At 35.5% G+C, this 23388-nt stretch overlaps 1 protein-coding gene across 1 annotated transcript in view; it reads right to left on the bottom strand.

Annotated features, from left to right (window-relative positions):
• Window positions 1-23388, bottom strand: part of PGGT1B (protein geranylgeranyltransferase type I subunit beta) — a gene marked incomplete at its 5' end in the record, with an annotated part of 60878 nt that overhangs the window by 32231 nt on the left and 5259 nt on the right. Inside the window, 4 exons of the mRNA XM_082836599.1 lie at window positions 3278-3410; window positions 4992-5143; window positions 8901-8968; window positions 20457-20575. Coding sequence (XP_082692725.1) covers window positions 3278-3410; window positions 4992-5143; window positions 8901-8968; window positions 20457-20575 — 472 coding nt within the window. The remainder of the gene's footprint in view (window positions 1-3277; window positions 3411-4991; window positions 5144-8900; window positions 8969-20456; window positions 20576-23388) is intronic.

Here is a 23388-nt window from a genome sequence, read left to right as displayed (position 1 = left end):
TTTGGTGGGGCTGATGGTGGACTCTGGGAGGGCTCATGTCAAGGAGTACTTCCCAGAACTTCTGCTGCCAGTGTCCTTGTCCCCATGGTGAGCCACAGCCTCCCCCCACCTCTGCAGGAGACCCTCCAACACTAGCAGGTAGGTCTGGTTCAGTCTCCTATGGGTCACTGCCCCTTCCCCCTGGGTCCTGATGCGCACACTACTTTGTGTGTGCCCTCCAAGAGTGGAGTCTCTGTTACCCCCAGTCCTGTCAAAGTCCTGGCATCAAATCCCGCTAGCCTTCAAAGTCTGATTCTCTGTGAATTCCTCCTCCCATTGCTGGACCCGTATGTTGGGAAGTCTGACATGGGGCTCAGAACCTTCACTCCAGTGGGTGGACTTCTGTGGTGTAACTGTTTTCCAGTTTGTGAGTCACCCACCCAGCAGTTATGGGATTTGATTTTACTGTGATTGCGCCCCTCCTACCATCTCGTTGCAGTTTCTCCTTTGTCTTTGGACGTGGGGTATCTTTTTTGGTGAGTTCCAGTGTCTTCCTGTCGATGACTGTTCAGCAGTGAGTTGTGATTCTGGTGCTCTCGCAAGAGGGAGTGAGTGCACGTCCTTCTACTCCACCACCTTGAACCAATTCCCCCGTATGCATTTACTTTTTGATTAAGCAATTCCACTGCTAGGAATTTATTCTGAAGTTATATCCCCAACAATACATAAGCACACATGTAGAAGGTATGAATTTCAACACTGTTCGCATTTGGAAAATATGTAGCCTATATATAGAAGAGCTGGAAAAAGCTATGACATGTGCACGTGATGGAGTACTACAAAACTGTTAAAAAAGAAATGAGGAAAATTTCTATGACCTGATATAGAGTGGTTTTCAAGCTATATTGTTAAATGTAAAAAGCAAACTGAAAAAAGTACTCTTTTGAGTAAGAAAGCAGAAATAAAAATGTACATATCTGTTCATCAAAAAGAAGTACAGGGAGGCCTAACCAAAAACTAATGAGAACGTTTACCTACAGAGTGAATGGGAACAAGGTGGCAAACATGGGAGTTAGGAAGGGGGTGGAGATAGAAGCAACAGGAAGCCCTGTGAGTTACACATCTCTGAATATAACTTTTTGTATAGTTATGACTTTCAAAACCGAGTTAATATTTCACATATTAAAGAAATAAAATCAACAAAGTTGGGGGGAATCCTAAAATAGAATCCAAACAGAAACAAATAAACAACTTTATTTCAAATAAATTAACATAAACAAACTAAAGGTTGGGGGTGGAGGGAATAAAAGAAGTAACTCAAGTGTTTCTTAAATATAACATTTTGACTATATACCTTCAGGCTCTAAACAAAAAGAACCAATGTATTTTCTGGATAATAGTAGACAGGTTTGTCACTCTCTGAGAAGGGAGTTACAAATGAAAAAAGGAAGGTTAAAATGAACCTAGTGGTATTGGATTAAAATTTGAGGTATTAGTGTGAACTCACGGTTTTTGATTGATAGAGAAAAAGATATAGATGTGTATAAGTGTGTAAGGGGGATGTCTGTGTATATATATATATACATTTCCTACCTCTGAGAGAGAGGCTAGAAGCAGTGATATCCCAGTACCAATAAGTACATTTTGTGCCCAAATCGTGGTTTCTAAACATCACCCTCCAATAAGAACTAGAACTCCTTGAAGAAATGACCAATTTCAGAACTGAGGCTGGGAAATTAAACTATGAACCTGGAATATCTTGTACCAGAAGACAAGGAGGTGGTCAAAGAATGAAGGGGACATACCAAAAGGGCACAAGGGGTTTGTGCTGGCTGAAGGGGTGAAGGGGTTTTTGCTGGCTGAATCTGGGACAGCATCAAAATAAATAATGATAGTTACAGATAATAACCCATTGAGTAAAACAAGAATCTAGAGTGCCTGTTTAAATTAAATAAATAAATAAGTAGATAAAGGTGAAGGGAAAGCTTTCCATAACTGTAGAATTTTAACTGATAATTACAGAATGAATGATAGAGCTGGAAAATATCAATGCATACTAATACTAGTGGATAAGTTTGATGAGGGACAGGATATTTATACAGTCTCCAAGTATCTCACCATGAGATACTAAATAATTACAAAGGGAAAAATGCTAACTTTACAGAGGAAAATCTGGCATACACCACCTTAACCAAGTGATTAAAGTTAACATCACCAATGATAGAGCAAATCAACATGTTGTACCTCCAAATACAATGCACTGAGAAGAACATGGTGTTATTTCTGCAATATTCATGCCAAAATGTATATCTCCCACCTTTGTCTATAACATAAATCTCCTTTCCTCTTAAAACTCCTTTTATAAAGCACACCATTGTAAAGCAATTATACTCCAATAAAGATGTTAAAACTCCTTTAAAGGTTTCGTCTTTCTGCCTCCACAGGCTTTTAAAAACCTGTGCTATTATAGATTCTATAAAATCTGATTCACATTCACACATTCAATTAAAAATAACTCCATTCCTCTAAGAACACATTTTTGTTCTGAAATATGGACTAGTAAAAGTTGAATTAACAGCCTAAAATATTCTAATCTATAAAACTTTCATATTTAGGAAGTAAAATAGACCTGGGAAGCAGCACTTCTATTTCTCTGGTTGTATATGAGAGACTAAAAAGTAGAGCAAAGGATAGTTCTGGCTGAGACTAAACTAAGTTTTCCTTACTATTGTTGATAAAAAGACTAAATTGTATTGTGTGAAAGAATAAAATTTCTACTTGATATTCTCCTTAAAATAAACCTTAGATTAAAAAAAAACCCCACATAAAAGTATTAAGAAACCAAAAGTGATCCAAAAATCTACTGTCAGCCTAGTCAATCTTGGTAGTCAAAACAGTTTAAGGAACTCACACCTCACACCCAATATAGGAATAATCTCACCAAGGGCACTGTAATTCTCCTTTATGCTTGGCTGCAACTTCCCAATGATCCCTATTAAGATAGGTTCAACATTTACCTTTGAGATTTTACTATTTTTTGCTTCTAAGGCTGACTAATCTCTTTCTGCTAAAGACAGTTTCTTTGGACACAATCAGATTACATTTAAAATTTAATGGCTAAAGAGTCACTTCCTTGAATATTATTCTTAAATGGCTATTCTGATATATGATGTACCCAGAAAGCAATCTTATTATCCTTATTTCCAAATTATTGCTAGAAGAGATGAGGCATGCCCCAGCCCCCATATATCAGCAGTAATAACTTAAAACAAAGAGTCAATTTATCAACATAACTCACCATACTTCTTCTAATATAGTTGATGGCTTTTTTCATATCCATGCCAGACCAGTTGTTGAGCATATAGCAAATACAGGAAGCACAGTATACAAATCGCATGTCATTTTCACTGCCTTCAGGTACTGCACAAAAACTGAAAATAATAACCATATGATTTACTGTACTATAATTTATTTTTTTGTAGGGGGGTTAGTTAGAAACACCTACTTCATGTCTTCACTCACAGAAAAAGCTATCACTAAATACAGATTTAAAAACCATATACTACTTGTATTATTCAATAAAGGACTATTAATTTGAATAATATAAAACTATCTCTAAATCAACACTGTACTCCCAAGTTCAATTTCTGGGTAGCTTAACATACTACCACAGTTACTCTTTCCCAGATGCCACCACTCAGAGTAAGTTTCTTTGCTCTCAGCCATGGAAAGCTATGGCACAGTGGCTTGAGAATTAACAGCAGAAAAAGTAGCAGGGACCTATTGGGTAGTAAGAAATTCTCAAGCCCAAGTTCTGCTTATGTGAAATTTCTTCTCAATGTATATATAGATAACCATTAATTAACTGATCATATTGGTTTTTGTTTTTGTTTTTGTGGTACGCGGGCCTCTCACCATTGTGGCCTCTTCCGTTGCGGAGCACAGGCTCTGGACGCGCAGGCCCAGCAGCCATGGCTCACGGGCCCAGCCGCTCCGCAGCACGTGGGATCCTCCCAGACCAGGGTATGAACCAGCGTCCCCTGCATCGGCAGGTGGACTCTCAACCACTGCGTCACCAGGGAAGCCCTGATCATATGGTTTTAATTTAATTTTCACATATTTAATTAGTTTTAGAGAAGTACATAATAGTTTGTATTTCATATCTATTCTTTTATTTATAAATAAGGATAAGATAGCAGTGACCAAAGACTATAATGAATTATTGAGAAATTAGTCACATGTACTTGCTGAGGTAAATATTTAGTTTTATAGTATTTCCAATTAATGTCAATTTACCTTATATGTTTCCACTAATTTTCCCCTCATCAACAGCAGTGTTTTTAAAATACTGACAGGAAAATAGACACAGCAGTAGATGGACTACAGCTATAACAACGTGGCAGGATTTGTTTGCAAAGTCTTTTCTTTAGATAGCATCACTACTGTTTTATCACTTCCTAAACTTAAAAAAAATGTTTCACCTTAAAACTTTTTTTTTGTTAGACACACCACTCAAACCATCAAATATTAGTGAACTCACTACTTTTTCTATCCTTTAATAATATCACAGAAACTACCTACACTAGAATATAATAATATTCAATGTTCATCCCTTTTGCCCCCATCACTATGTCTTAAGGCATAAAAGTTTAGATTAAATGTATGTCTGCTTCAAAATGTCCATTTTTTTTACCCAGAATGTAAATTAAAGTAGATCCTAATCCTGAAACTATTAAACCATTTATTTATGGATCTATTATCACCTTTAAAAAAAAGAAAAATGAACTGAGAAAAAATGGAATTGTTATTGTGATTACTTTTATTTTCATTCACATAAGAAATATTTCACTGATTAGGCACTTAAACCGTATGTATACAGTGAACTTTAGGTGGTTCTAATAAGAGTTTATGATAAACTCTACAATTCTAGTATAGGATTATATCTATTTTTAATTCCAAATGATTTTTCTTAAAAAAAAAAAAAAAGACAAGTAACAAAGAATGACCCATACCTTCCATCTTCTAGCTGAAGGGCTCTCAAGCCTGCTAAGCAAGCTTCTTTATTTACTCGGCTTAGGTCATCTCCAAGAATAACTAAGCATGAAAGGCCAGTGTAGGTCATTGCTATGTGGCCACTATCATAAGGATGAGCTGTTCCAGGATTCTAGATTCAAAATTAATATAATGTTAATTAGAAAACTGAAATGAGATCTTATTTCATTATGCAATTTGACAAGAGGTTTTAGTAAACAGTAAAATTAAATGTTGTTTATACTGATTTGCATAGACATCTGATAGAGACAAACAAAACTCAATTTCGTGTATGTCTCAACATAAGTATTATTGCGTACTTTCCAGGCTACATAATTTTCAGTTTTATCCTCAAGTTTATGGAAGTAGCTCTGATATTCAAATAAGCCAAATTATTTCAACTTCCTATTTGACCAACCATATCACTTATAATTTAAGTCTTATAAAGTTAGAAAAGCATGTAGAAATAATTATTTTTTATGCTGTACAAATTCAAATTAAATACCACAGTAGTGATCACCATTTAAAAATCCTACAAAACAATACAGTTGAAAAACATTATTCTATTCTCATATGGTTTAATTATTTGAGTCTCTAATAATATTAACACTTAGAATGACAAAAAAATGCAAAGAAGAGCTCAAGATACTAATATTGAAAAATTCTCTAGAAATAAAACAATCTAATTTTTAAAGTTTAAATTACCAAATGAGTATTGATTGCAAAAAGTCTTTTGTGAAGACTGTTAGACTAGTAATTGCCCAGGCAGAGCTGGGGAGTCAAACTAGGAAACTCATATAACCAGAATATTTATTAGATTAGTTTCACTGATTTGACTGTTTCAACAAAACTATCAACAGTTATCAAAGATCTCTTAAGGTTTATAAAATATGTGACTCCTTGTAGGAAATCCTGTAGACTCTAGCTGGCACTGGCATAGATAAAATTAATTTAAAAACTTATTAAAGTAAAAGTAAAAATGTAAAACCAAGTAACTTTACATTCTGCAATACACAAAGCATTTAAAGTTTTATAATTATTTTCCAATAGCCAATCCTGTTTGGTTATTTTAAAAAGATAATTTCACTTAAAAAATGTAAAATTTCACATTGTACTATTTCTCAGTTTAAGAAAGTTTTAATTTTGATAGAATAAGAGTGTATTTTAAATTCATCTTTCTCACAGGATTTCCTTCTGTTTTAGTTTGGGCTCATCAATAATTGCTTCAAATACTAGAATAACTGCCCATAACATTAGAAAGTTAAAATGAAGCTTGTACCAAGATTCTGGTTAAAACAGACTCCTCTGCTTTCTACAATAAATGTTAACTTCTACACTACTGTAAGGCATCAAATCCTGGCTCTACTACTCACTGCTGCATTTTCTCATTCTGGAAAATGGAGATATTAGTACCTATTTCACAGGGTTACTCTGAGGATTAAATAAAATTACTGTCTATACAGATGCTACTTATCTTACTGATGATGATGCAAGTGCAAGGCAAATATCAAAAGGGCCACTACTTCTTTGGAGTCACGACTCAAGGGTCTTGAAACCACTAGTGACTTAATCAGAATACTTTGCTGCTCACTGACCTTCTGTAGTTCTTCATAGAATAAGTTTGCAAAGGTGTTCAATATCCTCTATAATCTGAACTCACCCCACCTATCCAGCCTTACATATACAATTCCTTATATGGTCTCACAAATATGACAAGCAAATTTTCACCGTGGTATTTCTTTCATTCTGAGCTCCTCCTTAGAACTCAAGCTTTAATTACTCCTGGATATCCTATTCCACATTTATAATTGCCTTCTTAGAAATCCTGTAACGTTTCATTTTTTGGTACTCACACTAAATATCTGCTATGTTAAAAACACTGTGGGGAATCCGAACAGAAATCAAATGTGGACCTTAACCTTGAAGGGAGAAGAGGGCTACTTGAATAAGTACAGTACAAAGTAGAATGCTGTATGTGTCATGATGGAGATACAATAATACATGGATAAAGGATTGTTTTCTGCAGCAGAAGAGGAGTTTGGTTAGGTACAGATGAAGAGGTGGCGTTACAGGTAGAAGAAAAAGTAAAAGGAAAGCAGAGAAGGAAGATTCCAGGCTATGTAGTATGTGTTAAGGACAGTACATAATTTAATAGAGGATATGGGATTTGTTGAAGGATAACAGTGAGAAAAGGGGGTTGAGAAGATCCATTAGTGTTTCTCAAAAAGTGTTCTATGGCCACTAAAGGTCCTGGACATTTTTCAGGTAAGTGAATGGCCCATAGGTGGTTTCAGACGAAAAAGCGAAGATACTATTTACATACTGTATTGAAAAATCATATGTGCCTCCTCAGATTCTCTTGGCTTCATCTGTCTCCTGGATTCTCAGCCACCACCCTAAGTGACAACTCCTGTGGCCCTATATGATTCCAGCTAGAGTCTCTAGCTCCCTCTAGCACTCAAGATTCAGATTAATGCAACACAGAATGGAGTGAGACCTAGCTTCCCCAGAAAATGCCAGGGTCTCGATGAATTCAGGGCCCAAAATGGTTTCAGGAGACTCTGTGAATCAACGGCAAAAAATGTTTTTTCCTTACATTTTATCCTTTTGTTTCGAAAATGCCTTGGAAGGGGGTGAGGGGAGTAAGGGGGCTGTCTCTTAAAAGTAATGTTATCAAAGAACTGTTTTACCCCAACAAGTTTAAGTATACATCTGTATAGGGTATGGTGCTGTATAATGGTCATTATTATCAGTGTCATGACTTTTAGATATCTTGTTCATTATGACTAAATGGAGAGCTACCTCTATTCAGGACTGGCTTAAATTGGAAAGTATTATATGTATGGAGAAAAAGGACAATTTTTATGGATCCTTAGTTTCCAGATTCTCTGTTAAAAGCAATTGGCATACATGATTGGAGACACCTTAGCAAAGTCATATGACTTTGACACAGGCATGCTGGTCTACAGCTTAGGGCAGAGGAAGAAAGTTGAAGCAGTGCCTCTATCAAATCATGTCACCTTTTCCAAAATCACTGCTATTTATTCCAAAATTTTGAAGCAGAGTATGGAAAAATTGGCAACATGTCATTTACCTTCAGCTTGGAAAGGGATATAAATCTTGATGTACTCAGTGTAGCCAGATATTGGCTTGTAACCATTATATAAGCAGACTGACCCCCATCAAGGAAAAAGTTTCTATTTTGTGAGATCTCTTTCCACAAAATGATGAAGTTTTGCTCTGCCTTCTATTGTAGAAAAATATTTTATGCACAGATGAAACACCTACAAAAGTTTGTTTGGGGTCTGCTTCTTTGAAGAAGAAAAAAAGCTTCTCATATGTTAGGATTCACTGCTTTCTATACCTGCATGTGCTGGTACCAAAGCCTCTGCCTGTAAGTCTGAAGACAGTCTGCCTACCGTCAGGAATGTCATCGTAATTCATCACTACTTGGGTCTCCAATCACTGCTTAGCAAGAGCTTTCTCTTTCATTCCTAAGAAATGTGAACCAAATATAAAGTCCTTCTGTAACACACGGTTCATTGGTTTCTTAGAGAACAAGTATCATGTTCTTGAGTGCTTTATTTCCATTTTCTCCAAGAAATCACCAATAATTTTTACACACACACACACACACACACGATAGTAAGAAAGACAATTTTTTAACAACAGGAATTTCTGTTCATTTATATACTGTGCATTCTTCCAGAAGTAAGGTGGGTATAGCTTTCCCTTAAAAAGTTCCAGTTCATAACACACAGTTTATTAGACAGTATTTAGCTACACTGAAACTTGGAGGCCTGGTTCTTTCTGTTACTTTCTTAGTTTTCTTTCTTACTAAAATCTCTCCACTCCCTCTCCTCCTTCCTCCTAATGCAAAGAGAACTAACCTTTGATGGATTGAATGGAATACCCAGGTATGAAGAGCCTCGGAAACCACAGCGATTTAGATTTGATCCTGGAAAATAAAAATAGGTACTTATTTTAAATGTACCTTATTTTTGTACAGATTCTAAAGCAGTTCAGTTATACAGTCTCTCAGAAACAGAGTATTTTAGTACCAAAGTTTTGTCACTGTCTCCATTTTCATGCTAGGCAACACTGAATGTCTGGTCTAGGAGCTTTATGGGAATTTCTTCATTTAATTTCCAAACCAGTCCAAACCAAAACAATGACCTCCTACCAGGTACCTTTAATTTAAACCTAACTCACTGAGTACAAAATGCTTTCATACTTTTCCTAAATGACCATTTTCATGTCACCAACATATTCAATCCCTCATGTTACAGAACAGAAAGCAGAAGCCCAGATGTTAAGTGACATGTTCAAGGTAATAGCTGGTTAGCAACATAAAAGGATCTAGAAACCTAATGTCCCATCTAGTGCCTTTTTACTTTAACTCATGGCTTCTTTACAGGGGAGCAAGGTAAAGGTATAAACTGCTCTACAGTCACAGAAAATATATGTACTTTGTATTTTAGTATTAGACCTTCATTCTAAGTCCAATACTTTGCTTTGAAGTACAAAAGAACATTGTAAGTTAGCACTTAGTCTCTAGTTATTCAAACTATGTTTACTCACACTGATATTTTTCCTACCTAAAATTTTTCAAGATGTCAATGGAATATAACTGGGAACTTAACAAAGAAAATATCTACATCCATGAAAAGGGAACTCTTGTGACTACTGCTGGGAATGTAAATCGTTGCAGCCACTATGGAAAACAGTATGGAGGTTCCTCAAAATATGAAAAATAGAACCACCATGATCCAGCAATTTCACTTCTGGGTATATATATCCCCCCCAAAATGACATCATTATCTCAAAGAGATATCTGTACTCCCACGTTCATTGCAGCATTATTCACAACAGCCAAGACGTGAAAACGACATAAGTGTCCAAAGATGGATGAATGGATAGAGAAAATGTGAGCTATATACAGATAAAATGTCATATGTGTTACACATACACAGACAGAGACACACACACACACGGGAATATTATTCAGCCATCAAAAAGACGGAAATCCTGCCTTTTACAACAACATGAATGAGCCTTGAGGGCATTATGCTAAGTGAAATAAACCAGACAGAGAAAGACATATAGTGTATGTTCTTACTTATATGTGTAATCTAAAAAAGCTGAACTCATAGAAATAGAGAGTAGAATAGTAGTTGTCAGGGCTGGCAGCGGAGATGTTGGCCAAAGGGTACAAACTTTTAACTATAAGATGAATAAGTTCTGGGGATTTAATGTTATGTACAGCATGGTGATTATAGTTAACAATACAGTATTGTATACTTGGAAGTTAAGACCTTAAATAGTAAATCTTAAATTTTATCACCACACACACAAAAAGGCAATTATGTAAAGGGAATGGAGGTGTTAACTAACTTTACTGTGGTAATCATTTCACAGTATATATGTGTATCAAATAATCATGTTGTACACCTTAAATTTATATATATGTCAATATTATCTCCAGAAAGCTGGAAAAAAAATTTAAAAATATAAATGAAAAAAATGGTCATACCCACAATAAGAAAATAAATATGGTTTTGAGAACTATTATAAAATCAGCATGATAAAAATAGAAGGTAGGAATGTAGTACCAACAGACTGTACATGCATTGCTAATAAAAAAAAACCAAGTTGGGCTTCCCTGGTGGCGCAGTGGTTGAGAGTCCGCCTGCCGATGCAGGGGACACGGGTTCGTGCCCCGGTCCAGGAGGATCCCACATGCCGCGGAGCGGCTGGGCCCGTGAGCCATGGCCGCTAAGCCTGTGCGTCCGGAGCCTGTGCTCCGCAACGGGAGAGGCCATAACAGTGAGAGGCCCGCGTACCGCAAAAAAAAAAACCAAGTTGACTTAAAAACAGGTTCCGAGGTGAGGAACTAGCTTCATATCTCTTATGACTGGTACATGACTAATCATAATAACTGGTTTTCAGGTACTATAAACTATTCAGCTTTATACACCCGAAATACTTAGAATAGTAGCTTATACATTAATTCTTTGAGTAATTTAGGAAACTATCCCTAAATTTAAAACTCTCCACCAAGCATCTTCCCCCATTAACAAAAAAATTATTTAAAAAAGAATGCTATCTAATGGTGATAACGATTTTGATGAACATGGTTCTCTTATCTTTGCTTAAGAATTTTAAACTGGTAAGCCATTTAAGACTTGCCAATATATAATGAGTTATACAAAGGCTCATACCTTCTGACTGGTAATGATACACCTGAAAATCCACTCCAGTAACTTCAAATATGAGATGGTCATATGCACAGAAACACTCACTATAGTATTATGATGGTAAAAATTTTGAAGTGACACAAAAATCCAACAGGTTAAATATAACATACTATACTCAAAAGAACATTATACTGCTATGAAAAGTAATGATTAGGGAAAACTACATAGTAACATAGAGAAATATATGCTCAAGTTAAAAGAAAAAGCAGGATACAAAAATATATGTGAATTATGTTTATAATTAGGCGAAGTGGGCTTATCATCAAAGCCTGGAAGAGAATAAAATAATACTGTGTGGGAGGATATGAATAAAGGTGAATTTTGTTCTCTTTATTAGTCATTGTTGTCATCACAAATTACTACAAACTTAGCAACTTAAAACAACACCCATTTATCATCTCACAGTTCTGTAAGGTCAGAAGTCCAAGGCAGGTCTCACCAGGCTAAAAATCAAAGTGCTGGTAGGGCTACATTCCTTAATTAGAGACTCTGGGGAACAATCTGCCTCCAAGTTCATTGAAGTTATTTGGCAGAATCAAGTTCCTTATGGTTTTAAGACTAAGGTCTCCATTCCTTTGCTAGCTGTCAGCTGGGGGACCCCCTTAGCTCCTAAAGGGCACTCTTGCCATTTCTTGCATCTGGGCCCCTGTATCTCAGAATCAGCAATGGTGCTCAAATCCGCCTCATGCTTAGACTCTCTCTGGCTTCCCCTTCTGCAGCATCTCTCTTTTGCCCTCTTTAATCTGCAGTTCTCTGACTGACTCTTCTGCCTTCTTCTTTACTAAGGGCTTATGTGATTATACTGTGCCTGTATGTATAACACTCATCGACAATCTCCACATTTTAAGGTCAGCTAATTAGTAACCTTAACTTCACCTGCAAATTCTGTAGAACTCAGTGTTTGATTAAATAACCAGGGAACAGGAATTTTGGTGGGAGAGGGGGCAACATCTTTAGAATTCTGCCTAATACTCCTTCCAATACTCCAAATTGGATGTTAACACTGTACTTTTAAAATCTAAGATTAAATTATCCCTTCCTTACCAAGCCATGGGTGCCTTTATCCTTTTATCGTCACTTGTTTTAATCCATCTTTAATTGGGCGAGGGGTAGTGTCAAAAGGTATATTTTCCTAGGCTCTATATTTGATCTGATGCCTAAAATGTTTTCCTATTATGACTTAAAATTTTTGCAATCAGTTTTATTTCCTTCAGACTGCCTTTTTAAAAGTTATCCTTTCAAGCTACTGATTTGCTGATAGTTTTCTATGAAAATCAAATCCTATTTCTAGTTTTGATGGAAGAAAGCTCTGATTCCACGTTTCAGGTCTGAGTTTATACTTCCCTTAGGAAGCCTTTCTGGAGCCCCCACTAAGTTAGTTAGGCTAACTAAGTAACTTAGTTAGCCTCTGTCAGCCTTACAGAGGCTGACATACAGTAGGGGTTTAATAAATATCTGTTTCTCAATGAAATTATTTCCTTAGAAATAAATGAATGGAATTTCTATTTGCTCATTTCTGTGTTTTTATGTCACTTAAATTATTAACTTTTCTGAAAAGTAGCAGAAATATTGATGCTGAAAAATACCACATAAGGTTAGGAGCTGTGGCATGGACACTTGGAATCAAACTCAATATCCTATTCTTGCTAGCATTGTGTTCTATAGGCAAGTAACAACCTCTCTGAGCTGGTTCCCTCCATTTTTGAACTAGGAACAATAATATACTACAATCAATATTTAGCAGGGTTCTTCTAAAGGTTCAAGGGCATGTTTAGATGGTGTTCAGCACAGTGACTAAGGCTCAATAAATAGTAACCATTTAACATCAGCTAATTAGATGTTATCAAAAGTGAAATAGGAGGAAATTAACAGCTTCTGTTACAATTTATCAAGGAAAGTTTTCTTTAAAATAAAAATACCTTTTCTTCCATTTTCAAAATGGAGTACATATCATCATCTTAAAAAATTCATTAGGCCATTCTTTCTGGTTCCTGTCAAGATTTGTCTGCTATTGTGCGTTCTTTTATAATTCTAGTAAGCTTACCTATTCATGATAATTATTAAAATATAAACATGCAATTTATTCCAAATTTACAACTGCATGCAAATTCAGGATACAGTTTAAACCTCTTTGGAGGTTTTTAGATAGCACCATCTAGTGTTCCTATTCAGTAGTAACGAAGCGAACAAAGTGTGATCCGGCTGACCAACAGAATCAAGTACAGTTTGGAAAAATATAGATGCTCTTGGGTCCTAACCTTGGCCCACATCAAAACTCTCACAGTAGGGCCTGAACAATCATATATAAGAAAGAAAAATAATCCCTGTCTGATACACAGTCAGAATTGAGAACCACTGATGTGGTGAATGCATACATAAAGTCAAACTAGTTTCCTTGTTTTATGGAAGCAGTCTAGATAGCTATGTATCAAAAAAAACCCAGATTACTTTAAAAAAATGAAACTGGGTCTATGGAAAGAAAAGGAAAATAGCAAAAATGGGCATATGCAGATGGATATAATACATATATGTGTATTTATGTGTGAGCATGTAGAGGGATGTGTTATTAGAGAATATAACATGTTTAGCTATCAACCATAAGGAAAACAATCCCTTTATCTGCATGCTTGCACATGCAAGTCAATTATTAAGCTACAAGGCTGACTCCTGCTTGATGACTGCGTCATATCTCATTTACAACCTAGGATTTTACTACTAAGCTCATATAAACACCAATTATATGTCAAGCATCACAAAGACAATGCATTTAGATATTCTCTAAAAAGCAAAGAAAATGATTATAAACCCACAGAATGTAAAACTTTAATGAGTTTAAAAAGACTTATTTTAATCAGCAGTTATTTTGCTTTTCATAAGAAAATGTGTTTCCCCTCTTTTAGGAGAAAATTTTATTGTGAATGATAAAATAAAAATACATTAAAAAATTATATTTAGGTGCTTCTAATAAAGGACAACTCTTGGGCTAAAATATCATATTACTAATGGTGGTCATGCTGCTTAAATATAGTTCAAAACTTGTTTTGGTCATCTTCTTAACTTTCTAATTCTCATTTTGAATGTTAGGTTTTTGCAATAAGCAAAGAGAATTCAAGAGAGGAATGTGGTGATTTAATGTAAAAATTTAAAAAAAAAACGTTTATATTTTATGGCTATAGAAGTAATTCCTCACAGGTCTCAAGAAACACAAGGTTTCCTAGTAAAAGGACACACCTTACATAACTGTTTCAGGATGTCAAGAGAGACCCAGACAAGGTACATAAAATATTATATAATTTAAAAAGTGGTTTTTTTAAAATCTATTTTCTAAATTTCACAGATTAGTTTTAGAACAGGGCAATTAAACAGAAGGCAGGTGGGAGATTTTCTCTCATAAGAGATTAGAAATTTAATAGTGTTTCATCCAACCAAATGGTAAACTGATTATTTGGAATTGCAGGTGGACTGTGAAAAGACCTGTAGTACAGACTACCAGACATGTGACTAGGGGCAACTGGGGACATCAACCGACCAACCACTGTGAGACTATCTTTGCAAAAAGTTCTTGATCTACAATGCTTCCCAAACAGGTGCTCTATAATTTCTAAAGTCTGCAACATGCTCAATTTAGCCACATGAAACTATACTTACATTTTCAGCATGTTGTTAAAAAAAAAGGCACAAGCTGACTGAAAAATCTACTAAAAAACTGAAATCATTCAACATTTTACCTTTTAATATTAAACCACCTTATCTACAATTCCAAACACTTAATTCTAATGTTTTATGAGCTCTGTTATGGAAGAGATACCAGATTTATTTTCCTTTATCACCATAAGACAGCCTCAGAGTTCTCATGAAAAAATCCATATCTTACAGAAAAACATACATGATAAACAGAGCATCTATTGCATGGGACTAGTATTAGAAAAACTGAAAATTAGAAACGGAAAACTGTGTTCTAATTTTGCCCCTAGCATTAACTAGCTGTATGACTGTGGACAAATCATTACTCTCTCTGGATCTTAATATCCTCATTTGTAAAATGATGGACTATAATATTCCTTGTTTGGTTCTAGTTCCAAAATTCTCTGGTTGTGTCCCTGATCAGAGAGGGTAACACAAAATTCCCAGCCTGATCCCTCGTGTTTCCTAAATACTTCCTGATATTGATGAGAAGGGCCCCAACTCTCCAATGGTCTGACCACACACTTATTACTAGGATACCACAGGGTCTTTACAACCCTGGAATTAAGTGGAAGGCCAGGGTTAATTGTGATTAAATATTCACAATGTACTTAAGTTCCATTCATGATAGTCTCCACTAGGGCCCTATATACTTCACCAGTAAAGCAGCACTGGGGCCTGGAGTCAGAAGCCAGGGATTTCAGTCTGACTCTATTACTTTCCATCTGTATATGGCCTCGGGCAGGTCTCTTAATCACTCTGCCTCTCATTTTCTTCTCCACTTCTGGGGAAGGCAGATTAGGGGAAGAACAAATTTGATGATGTCTTTGAAAATTACAAAATATTAAATAATGTACAGCATTGCTTCTGCCAGTAGCAAAATATGGATATTTGTGTATAATCATATAAATGGGTTTAGTTTTTGTTTATTTTTGTTGTGTTCTGAAGAGCGGTTAAGCTAAAGTTTTTAAAGTTGAATTTTAATACAGAAACATATTTATTCTAAGCATTCAAACAATGCAGATATATAGAATAAAACTAAAGTACCTTATCCTGCCATCCCCTACCTCTGTTTTCATCTACTTCCCCCTCCACAAAGACTGTCTATGCACGCTTTCAGAGTTTTTCCTATACATTGATGTTAACAGATGAGTAAAACAAAACACCCCTGTACATGTTGGCATTTATCATTTAACTATATTTGATGAACAGTTTCATGTCGGTACATATATAGATCTACCTCACTCACTTTACTACTGGGCTGTACTCTTTACTGAACCATAGTTTATTTAACTGTTTCACTTTTGGTGGATATTTGTTTCTAATTTCTTACTGTAACAAACAATGCCAAAACATTCTTCTATACAGATTTTTGTGCACATGTATTAGTTTCCTGAGGTTAGTAACAACTTACCATAAATCTGGTGGCTTTAAACAACAGAAATTTATTCTCTCATAGTCCTGGAGCCCAGAAGTCCAAAATCAAGTTGTTAGCAGGGTTGGTTCCTTCTGGAGGCTCTAAGGGAAAATCCATTTTATGCCCACTCTTAGTTTCTGGTGGCTGTGGGGAGTCCTGATGTTCCTTACCATGTGGACCCATCACTCTAATCTCTGCATCTGTCTTCATATGGCCTTCCCCTCTGTGTCTCAAATCTCCCTCTCCTTTCTCTTGGAAGGACACCAGTCACTGATCTTGAGATCCTTACTTTAATTATACCTGCAAAGACCCTTATTCCAAATATGGTCACATCCTGAGGTTCTGGATGGGCATATATTTGGGGGGCCATTATTTAACTAATTACAACACACACGAGAATATGCAAGGATAAAAAGTTACACTGCTAAAATGCTCTTCAAAGGCTGCAATAATTTTTACTTTCACCAAAAGAATATTAAAGTGCTCTTTTCCCCACATTCCTACAAACTTTTAAAAACTTTTTGCTATATTGATTTGTTAGATAAAAAATAATGTTAACATCCTTGTTTCTATTGCATCTCCCTAATTTCTAGTATCCATTAATCCTCTTTTCATGTATTTAATGACTATCTGTACTTCTTTTGCAAACTACCTATTCATAAATTTTGTCATTTTCTAAATGGCAATGTGTCTTTTTTTTTTATTGTTAACAATTCTTTATAGTTTGGATATTAATATTTTGTCTGGTATATATATTGGCACAATTTCCTCCAAGTCTGTCAGTTATCCAACTTATTCTTTCCCTACATAACATTTAAAAATATTTATTTAGTCAAATCTACCAAATTTTTCCTTTATGGTCTCTGGGTTTTGTTTAACACTTTTAAGATTTTTAAATTCCCTAAGATTTTATGTGATATCACAAAGTAGGACAAATACAGAGCTAAGAGTTACAGAAAGCATGTTCTATGCAGTCTGCAAATGTCTTATGAATGAGAAAATATTTGAGGAGCCAGAGGACGCTCTAGGCTAAACGTGAAAATAGAGAAAAGAAGAAAAGTAGGAAAAGGTGTAGGTAATTTAGCAGTCCAACAACTGTTGATAACATAAAAATGCTCTAGGCACCAAAAGGGAAAAGAAATGTAAGACTGACACACTCACTGCCCTCCAGAAGTTTACAATTCAGATGTAAGCAAAAATATTTTAAGCAACAGTTAAGCAACAATGACTAAAAAAATTAAAAAATTAGCAATGGGCTTCAATCCAATAAAGTCCATGTAGTTGAAAGTACAATGGGAAAGAGAATTCTGATGGATCTTAAGAGATGGTGAGTACACCCTAATTCAAAAAAATTTTTAACTTTCATCAAAGTTAACTTTCATCAAGTAATGAACTTCTGCAAAGTAAACTCACCTGTATAACTAGCACTCAGCTCAAGAAAAAGTGCATAACCAGCAACCTAGAAGCCCCATTCTACTTCCTTCTTGTCACTCCCCAAAAGCTCAGATTCGTTTTACCTACATTTTCACTTTGTATTAATAGAATAATATACTATATACTTCTTTATCTCAAAACATGTTTGTGACATTCATCCAAATTTCTGCACATAGGTCTAAATTGTTCTTTCCCATTACTGTATACTATTCCATTGTGTGAATTATAATATCATCATTTATCTATTATATCATTTATCTATTATATATACTATATATATCATTTATCTATTATTTATCTATTATCTATCATTATATCATTTATCTATTATACCAGTGATGGGTAGTTTGTATATTCCTACTCTGGACTCCTGTGAAAAATACTGCTATCAACATTCTAGTACATATCTTTTGGTGAATACATTTTTTCATTTCTGTTGGATACCTACTAGGGAGTAGAACTGCTGGTTCACAGAATGTACATATGTTCAGTTTTAGTAAATATTGCTAAATAGTAGTTGTAAAATAGTAGTTACAGTTGTGCAACATTCTCATCAACATTTGATATTTTCCATTTTGGCCATTCTAGTGAGTATGTAGCAAACACAATTATTAGGGATAATATGAAAGTCCAGATAACAGCAAAGCTCTCACAACAAAAGATCAAATAATGAGAAAAGTAAGAAGGCTTCAAAAAGAATATGGATATTAATTAGCTGGAGCTGGCAAACAGTCCTTAAAGGTAGATAAAAATATAAGAAAAAAAAGAAAGTAGGAAGCATAGTGAATAAGTGACTAGTGTTCTGGTAACTGTAACCTATAGCGTGAGTCTCTCACTAAAATGCTATGGTCCCTACATTTCTAGAGAGACAATAGCTATTTTATTCCAAGGAAATGAATATCATAAATAATTTTAAAAATAATATATATTTTAACAAAAACTTATACAATAGCTTTCCTATGTACCACAGTGTATAATTTCATATCTGTATCAGTGAAATATATTTAAGAAAATACAATGTATAATTTGATTAGGACATGTATTTTTAGTAAATAAAAATTATACATAATCTAAACAAAACTACCTTACATCTGTCTAATATCTAAGTTTTTAAAAAGTTCCAGACTTTCACTTAAACTAGTGAAAAAAAAATCCTGATTAAAAAAGGAAAACACAAATTATTCCCATTTTGTAGGTGACTAGAACTGTGACCTCACCGCAGCCACAAGCTCTCAGGGAATGAGAACCATATCTTATAATTTATCACAGCCCCTCTCCACAGGTTTAGCAGAGTACTCTTAGCAAAACATTCAATAAATCCTACTCACCAACATGTTAGAATCTATAACTACTCAGAAATATATCATATATGCTGCTTCATGTAGTTGGTGAAAAATGATTAGATATTTATGTAATAAAATTCTGATAGATCTAAAAATGCTTAATCATTTTTTAACAAGAATTCATCAACAGGCACAGATTTTTTAAATTATGTATTAAAAAATACTACAGGGCTTCCCCGGTGGTGCAGTGGTTGAGAGTCCGCCTGCCGATGCAGGGGACACAGGTTCATGCCCCGGGTCCGGGAAGATCCCACATGCCGCGGAGTGGCTGGGCCCATGAGCCATGGCCGCTGAGCCTGCGGGTCCGGAGCCTGTGCTCCGCAACGGGAGAGGCCACAGCAGTGAGAGGCCTGCATATGCAAAAAAAAAAAAAAAAAAAAAAAAAAACTACAAACTTCAAGAACAATAAAGTAGAAAGCCACAAACCATGTCCAACAGCATCTGCTAACAGATCAAAGCACTTTATTTCTAAATAAAGCTTTAGCTTATTATTTCCCCAAAGTTCACCTGGGTGAGATTTATACATCATTACTCCAACCAATGAACCACACAGTTAATTTATAAATGCTGACTCTTAAAAGAAAGGTAAGTAGTGACCACAGACAAAAATTGCATGATTTTCTGTGAGTTTATCTGCTTGCTCTAATTCAATTCAATGTTAGAATTTCTAACATTTATAAGTTAAATAGATATTAGGTATTTTACACTTAATGGAGTGAACAACAGAGTTTATAAAACTTGTGTGTATTTAGCTGATCAATAATTTATGAATTTTGAGAATTTATTTAATTGATCAAGATGTATAAAGTTTTAAGAAGCATAAAAATGACTGAAGTATAAATAAGAGCTCTAAGAAACCATTAAAGAAATACTAATGGAACTTTAGAGGGAAAATGGCCAAGAGATTGGAATGAAACTTTTTGACAGCAATGAGTTTTTCACTGAAGACACAAAAAGAATGGTTGGGAATGAAAAATAGAGTGAATGCTACAAAACTAATCAAACATAAATATGGACTACAATACTGCTCAACAAGCAGTCGTGAGCATGGAAATATGCAACACAGCATGGTGTACAACTGTGAATCTCCATCCAACCTTAGACATTGCTAAATTGTTCTCTCCAGAGATTAATGACTAACTAGACTTGGTCAGCACTGTGTTTGAACAGAAAGAGAGTGTTACAAGGAAAACACAGATGAATAAAATATGTTAATAGTTTAAGAACAAATACTAAGATTTCCGAGTGCAACACATGTTATGCCAGGTACAACTAGTCACACCAAAAACAAAATGCTAAAAACTCACTCACTGTCTTCTGTGGGAAGGACCTGCAGGGAGTAAATCCACTCGATTATATCATCCTTGTTCACCACATCTAAGGAGTCCAACATATCCAGCCCGGAGAGCGCAAAAAATGCAATAGTCAATCTTAAAGAGAAAAATATAAAATTCCATCTTAAGTATCAAACCAATGAAGTCTTTCTGGTTCAGAAAAATAATAAACTCATTCCAACTTTACGATAATTTAAACAATATTCCCAACTTGCAAAAGCCGAAAAAACCAATTTATTCTTATAAGTTAATAGTATCAATCAAACCTTTGTTTTAATTTTTAATAAAGGGACATTTAAGGGTTAAGAAATCAACTCTACTCATCTGAAGTATACATGAATTCACTGAAACCAGTTTATGAGCAACCTGAGGGCTAAAAGTAGATTTGAAAAAGAGAATTCCCTGCACCTAATCAGTATACATAAGGCCAAAAAGGTGGAAAATATATAAAAATCTCAATTTTCACTGATTTGCCAAGAGCAATTATGCTTGTAGCTGGTGCTTAATTCTTAAGGATGTTAGAATAAATCTATCATTATTCAAATTTGTTTATGAATAATGGGACCCCTTGGCAAAAATTTATAATGAATTTTGGGGAATAAGGAACACTTTTAAAAATGCAAATGCATTTCAGTTTCCATTTTCCTAGAGACGAACATTCTTCTTCATTCTTTTTTTCTTTTTCTTTTTGCTGTACTCGGGCCTCTCACCGTTGTGGCGTCTCCCGTTGCGGAGCACAGGCTCCGGACGCGCAGGCTCAGCAGCCATGGCTCACGGGCCCAGCCGCTCCGCGGCATGTGGGATCCTCCCGGACCGGAGCACGAACCCGTGTCCCCTGCATCAGCAGGCAGACTCTCAACCACTGCGCCACCAGGGAAGCCCGAGACGAACATTTTTGATGAAATGGAACACTATAAAGCAATATCTTTCCCCTCCAAGATTGTGCACTAAATCAGAAATCTACGCCTTGTGCTTTCACATAAAAACTAGTCCCCTTAGTGGTAGCTTTTTACTTAAAGAGTTTGTTTCATATATTTCCTTTCCTGTTGAGATGCATTCTACAATGTTGTTTGATTGAGCATGGTTATCTCGTTTCCATATTCTAATAATTCCTATGACTAATACTGATAAACTAATACTTCAAATTATCTGGTCTAAAATCTTCTAGCAGAGCCACTTGATGCATTCTATAACCTTCTAAACAGAGATTCCAGGAGAAAATTAAGCCTTAATGCCCTAAGGCAACCATTGTATATAATTAACTTCTCTGCATCTAGAATGGTATTACCAACTTTAGGAGAAATGAGAAAATAGTCACTCATTTTTTTAAAGGGTATAATTCTCTCTCTGATCCCTGGTTGAAAAGGCTGGCATCCATTAGATAACAGGAGGAGAAATCAGAGAGCAATTTAATTCCAACCAAAGCTTAAAGGCAAAAACTAAAACTGAGATACTGGTACACTCAAGAACAATACATTTTAGGGCTTCCCTGGTGGCGCAGTGGTTGAGAGTCCGCCTGCTGATGCAGGGGACACAGGTTCGTGCCCCAGTCCAGGAAGATCCCACATCCCACATGCCACGGAGCGGCTGGGCCCGTGAGCCATGGCCGCTGAGCCTGCGCGTCCGGAGCCTGTGCCCCGCAATGGGAGAGGCCACAACAGTGAGAGGCCCGCGTACAACAACAGCAAAAAAAAAAAAATTAAGAAAAAAAGAACAATACATTTTAGGAAACTCACATTATCGAGAGTATTACTATGTATTAGGCACTGGGCTAGGAAATTTCTCATATATTATCTCAATTTAATTCTAACAACTCACTGAAATCCACTTGAATTAGGGAGGTGATTTATCTGGATAAGATCAGAAATAAATTAAGGGCAGTGGAACACCTTTATGTGGGGAGCAGTAGTTCAGAGCCCAGATCTGCAAGAAAATGAGCTAGCCTCAAATCCTAGGTTGGTCAATTTCTAGCCATATGTAATCTGGTTAGGTTACCAAACCTTTTCTAAGTCTTTTCTAAGTCAGCTTCCTTATCTGTAAATCATTAAACTTCACACAGTTATTGTGCTTACCTGCTCAAAAGCAAGCACTAAATAAGTGGAAGCTATTATTATTGGTATTTCCCTGATTTGAAGGGACAGGACTTAAACTTACACTATACAGGCCTTTTCATTAGTTGCCAACTTCCACCATCCCCCCAATTGCTCTTCTCCAAAACAAAATATTTTAGACATGGGGAACATTTCTACCTAACAGTACTCACATGTGAAAATCACTGCTCTTGGTGCTAATTATGTTTCATGAGATAAGGTCTGCCTTGTGCATGATATGCACTCAATTTATTGAATTACCTAACAAATAAAAGACCTGCAATACTACATCTAGCCCTCCTGGAGAGCTATCATAGGGTTCAGTTTGGCTGTAATCTATAAAGTGAATGACGACAGTCTGGTAAAATTAAGCATCTAATATTTGAGTTTATTAAATCATTATTACAGAGAAAAGCAAAAGGAAGAGAGATAAAAGTGAGGAACAACATGAGGTGTTGATAAAACAATCATCTTCCTGTTACTAAAAAATGTTGTAAGAAAACATATCCAAAGAGCTATAAAAATAAGTAGGTATTATTTCCTAAGTTAAAAGCAGAAATTATCTAGTCCATCTCTTTAATTTTCTAGTTCAAGATAAGAAAGTCCAAAGAATTCAAGTAACTTGAGATTTCAATGCTAGATAACCAATGAAAACTACTCAAGGAATTCTGAGTCCAAGGGGTGTTTCTCAAATGTGGCGCAATTAGAATCAGCTTAAAAACAAACAACTTAATACACCACCAACAAAACCAGGAGAGGCCTAGGCCTTACTCCACGACAAAGGTATCATAAATTCTAGATGGAAGGTAGGGTCTGGGA

This window comes from Leucopleurus acutus (genome assembly GCF_964270905.1).
Source record: "Leucopleurus acutus genome assembly, chromosome: 3".
Taxonomy (NCBI): Eukaryota; Metazoa; Chordata; class Mammalia; order Artiodactyla; family Delphinidae; genus Leucopleurus; species Leucopleurus acutus.
The sequence above is the reverse complement of the archived record's forward strand: the minus strand, read 5'-3'. Positions and strand labels throughout refer to the sequence as shown.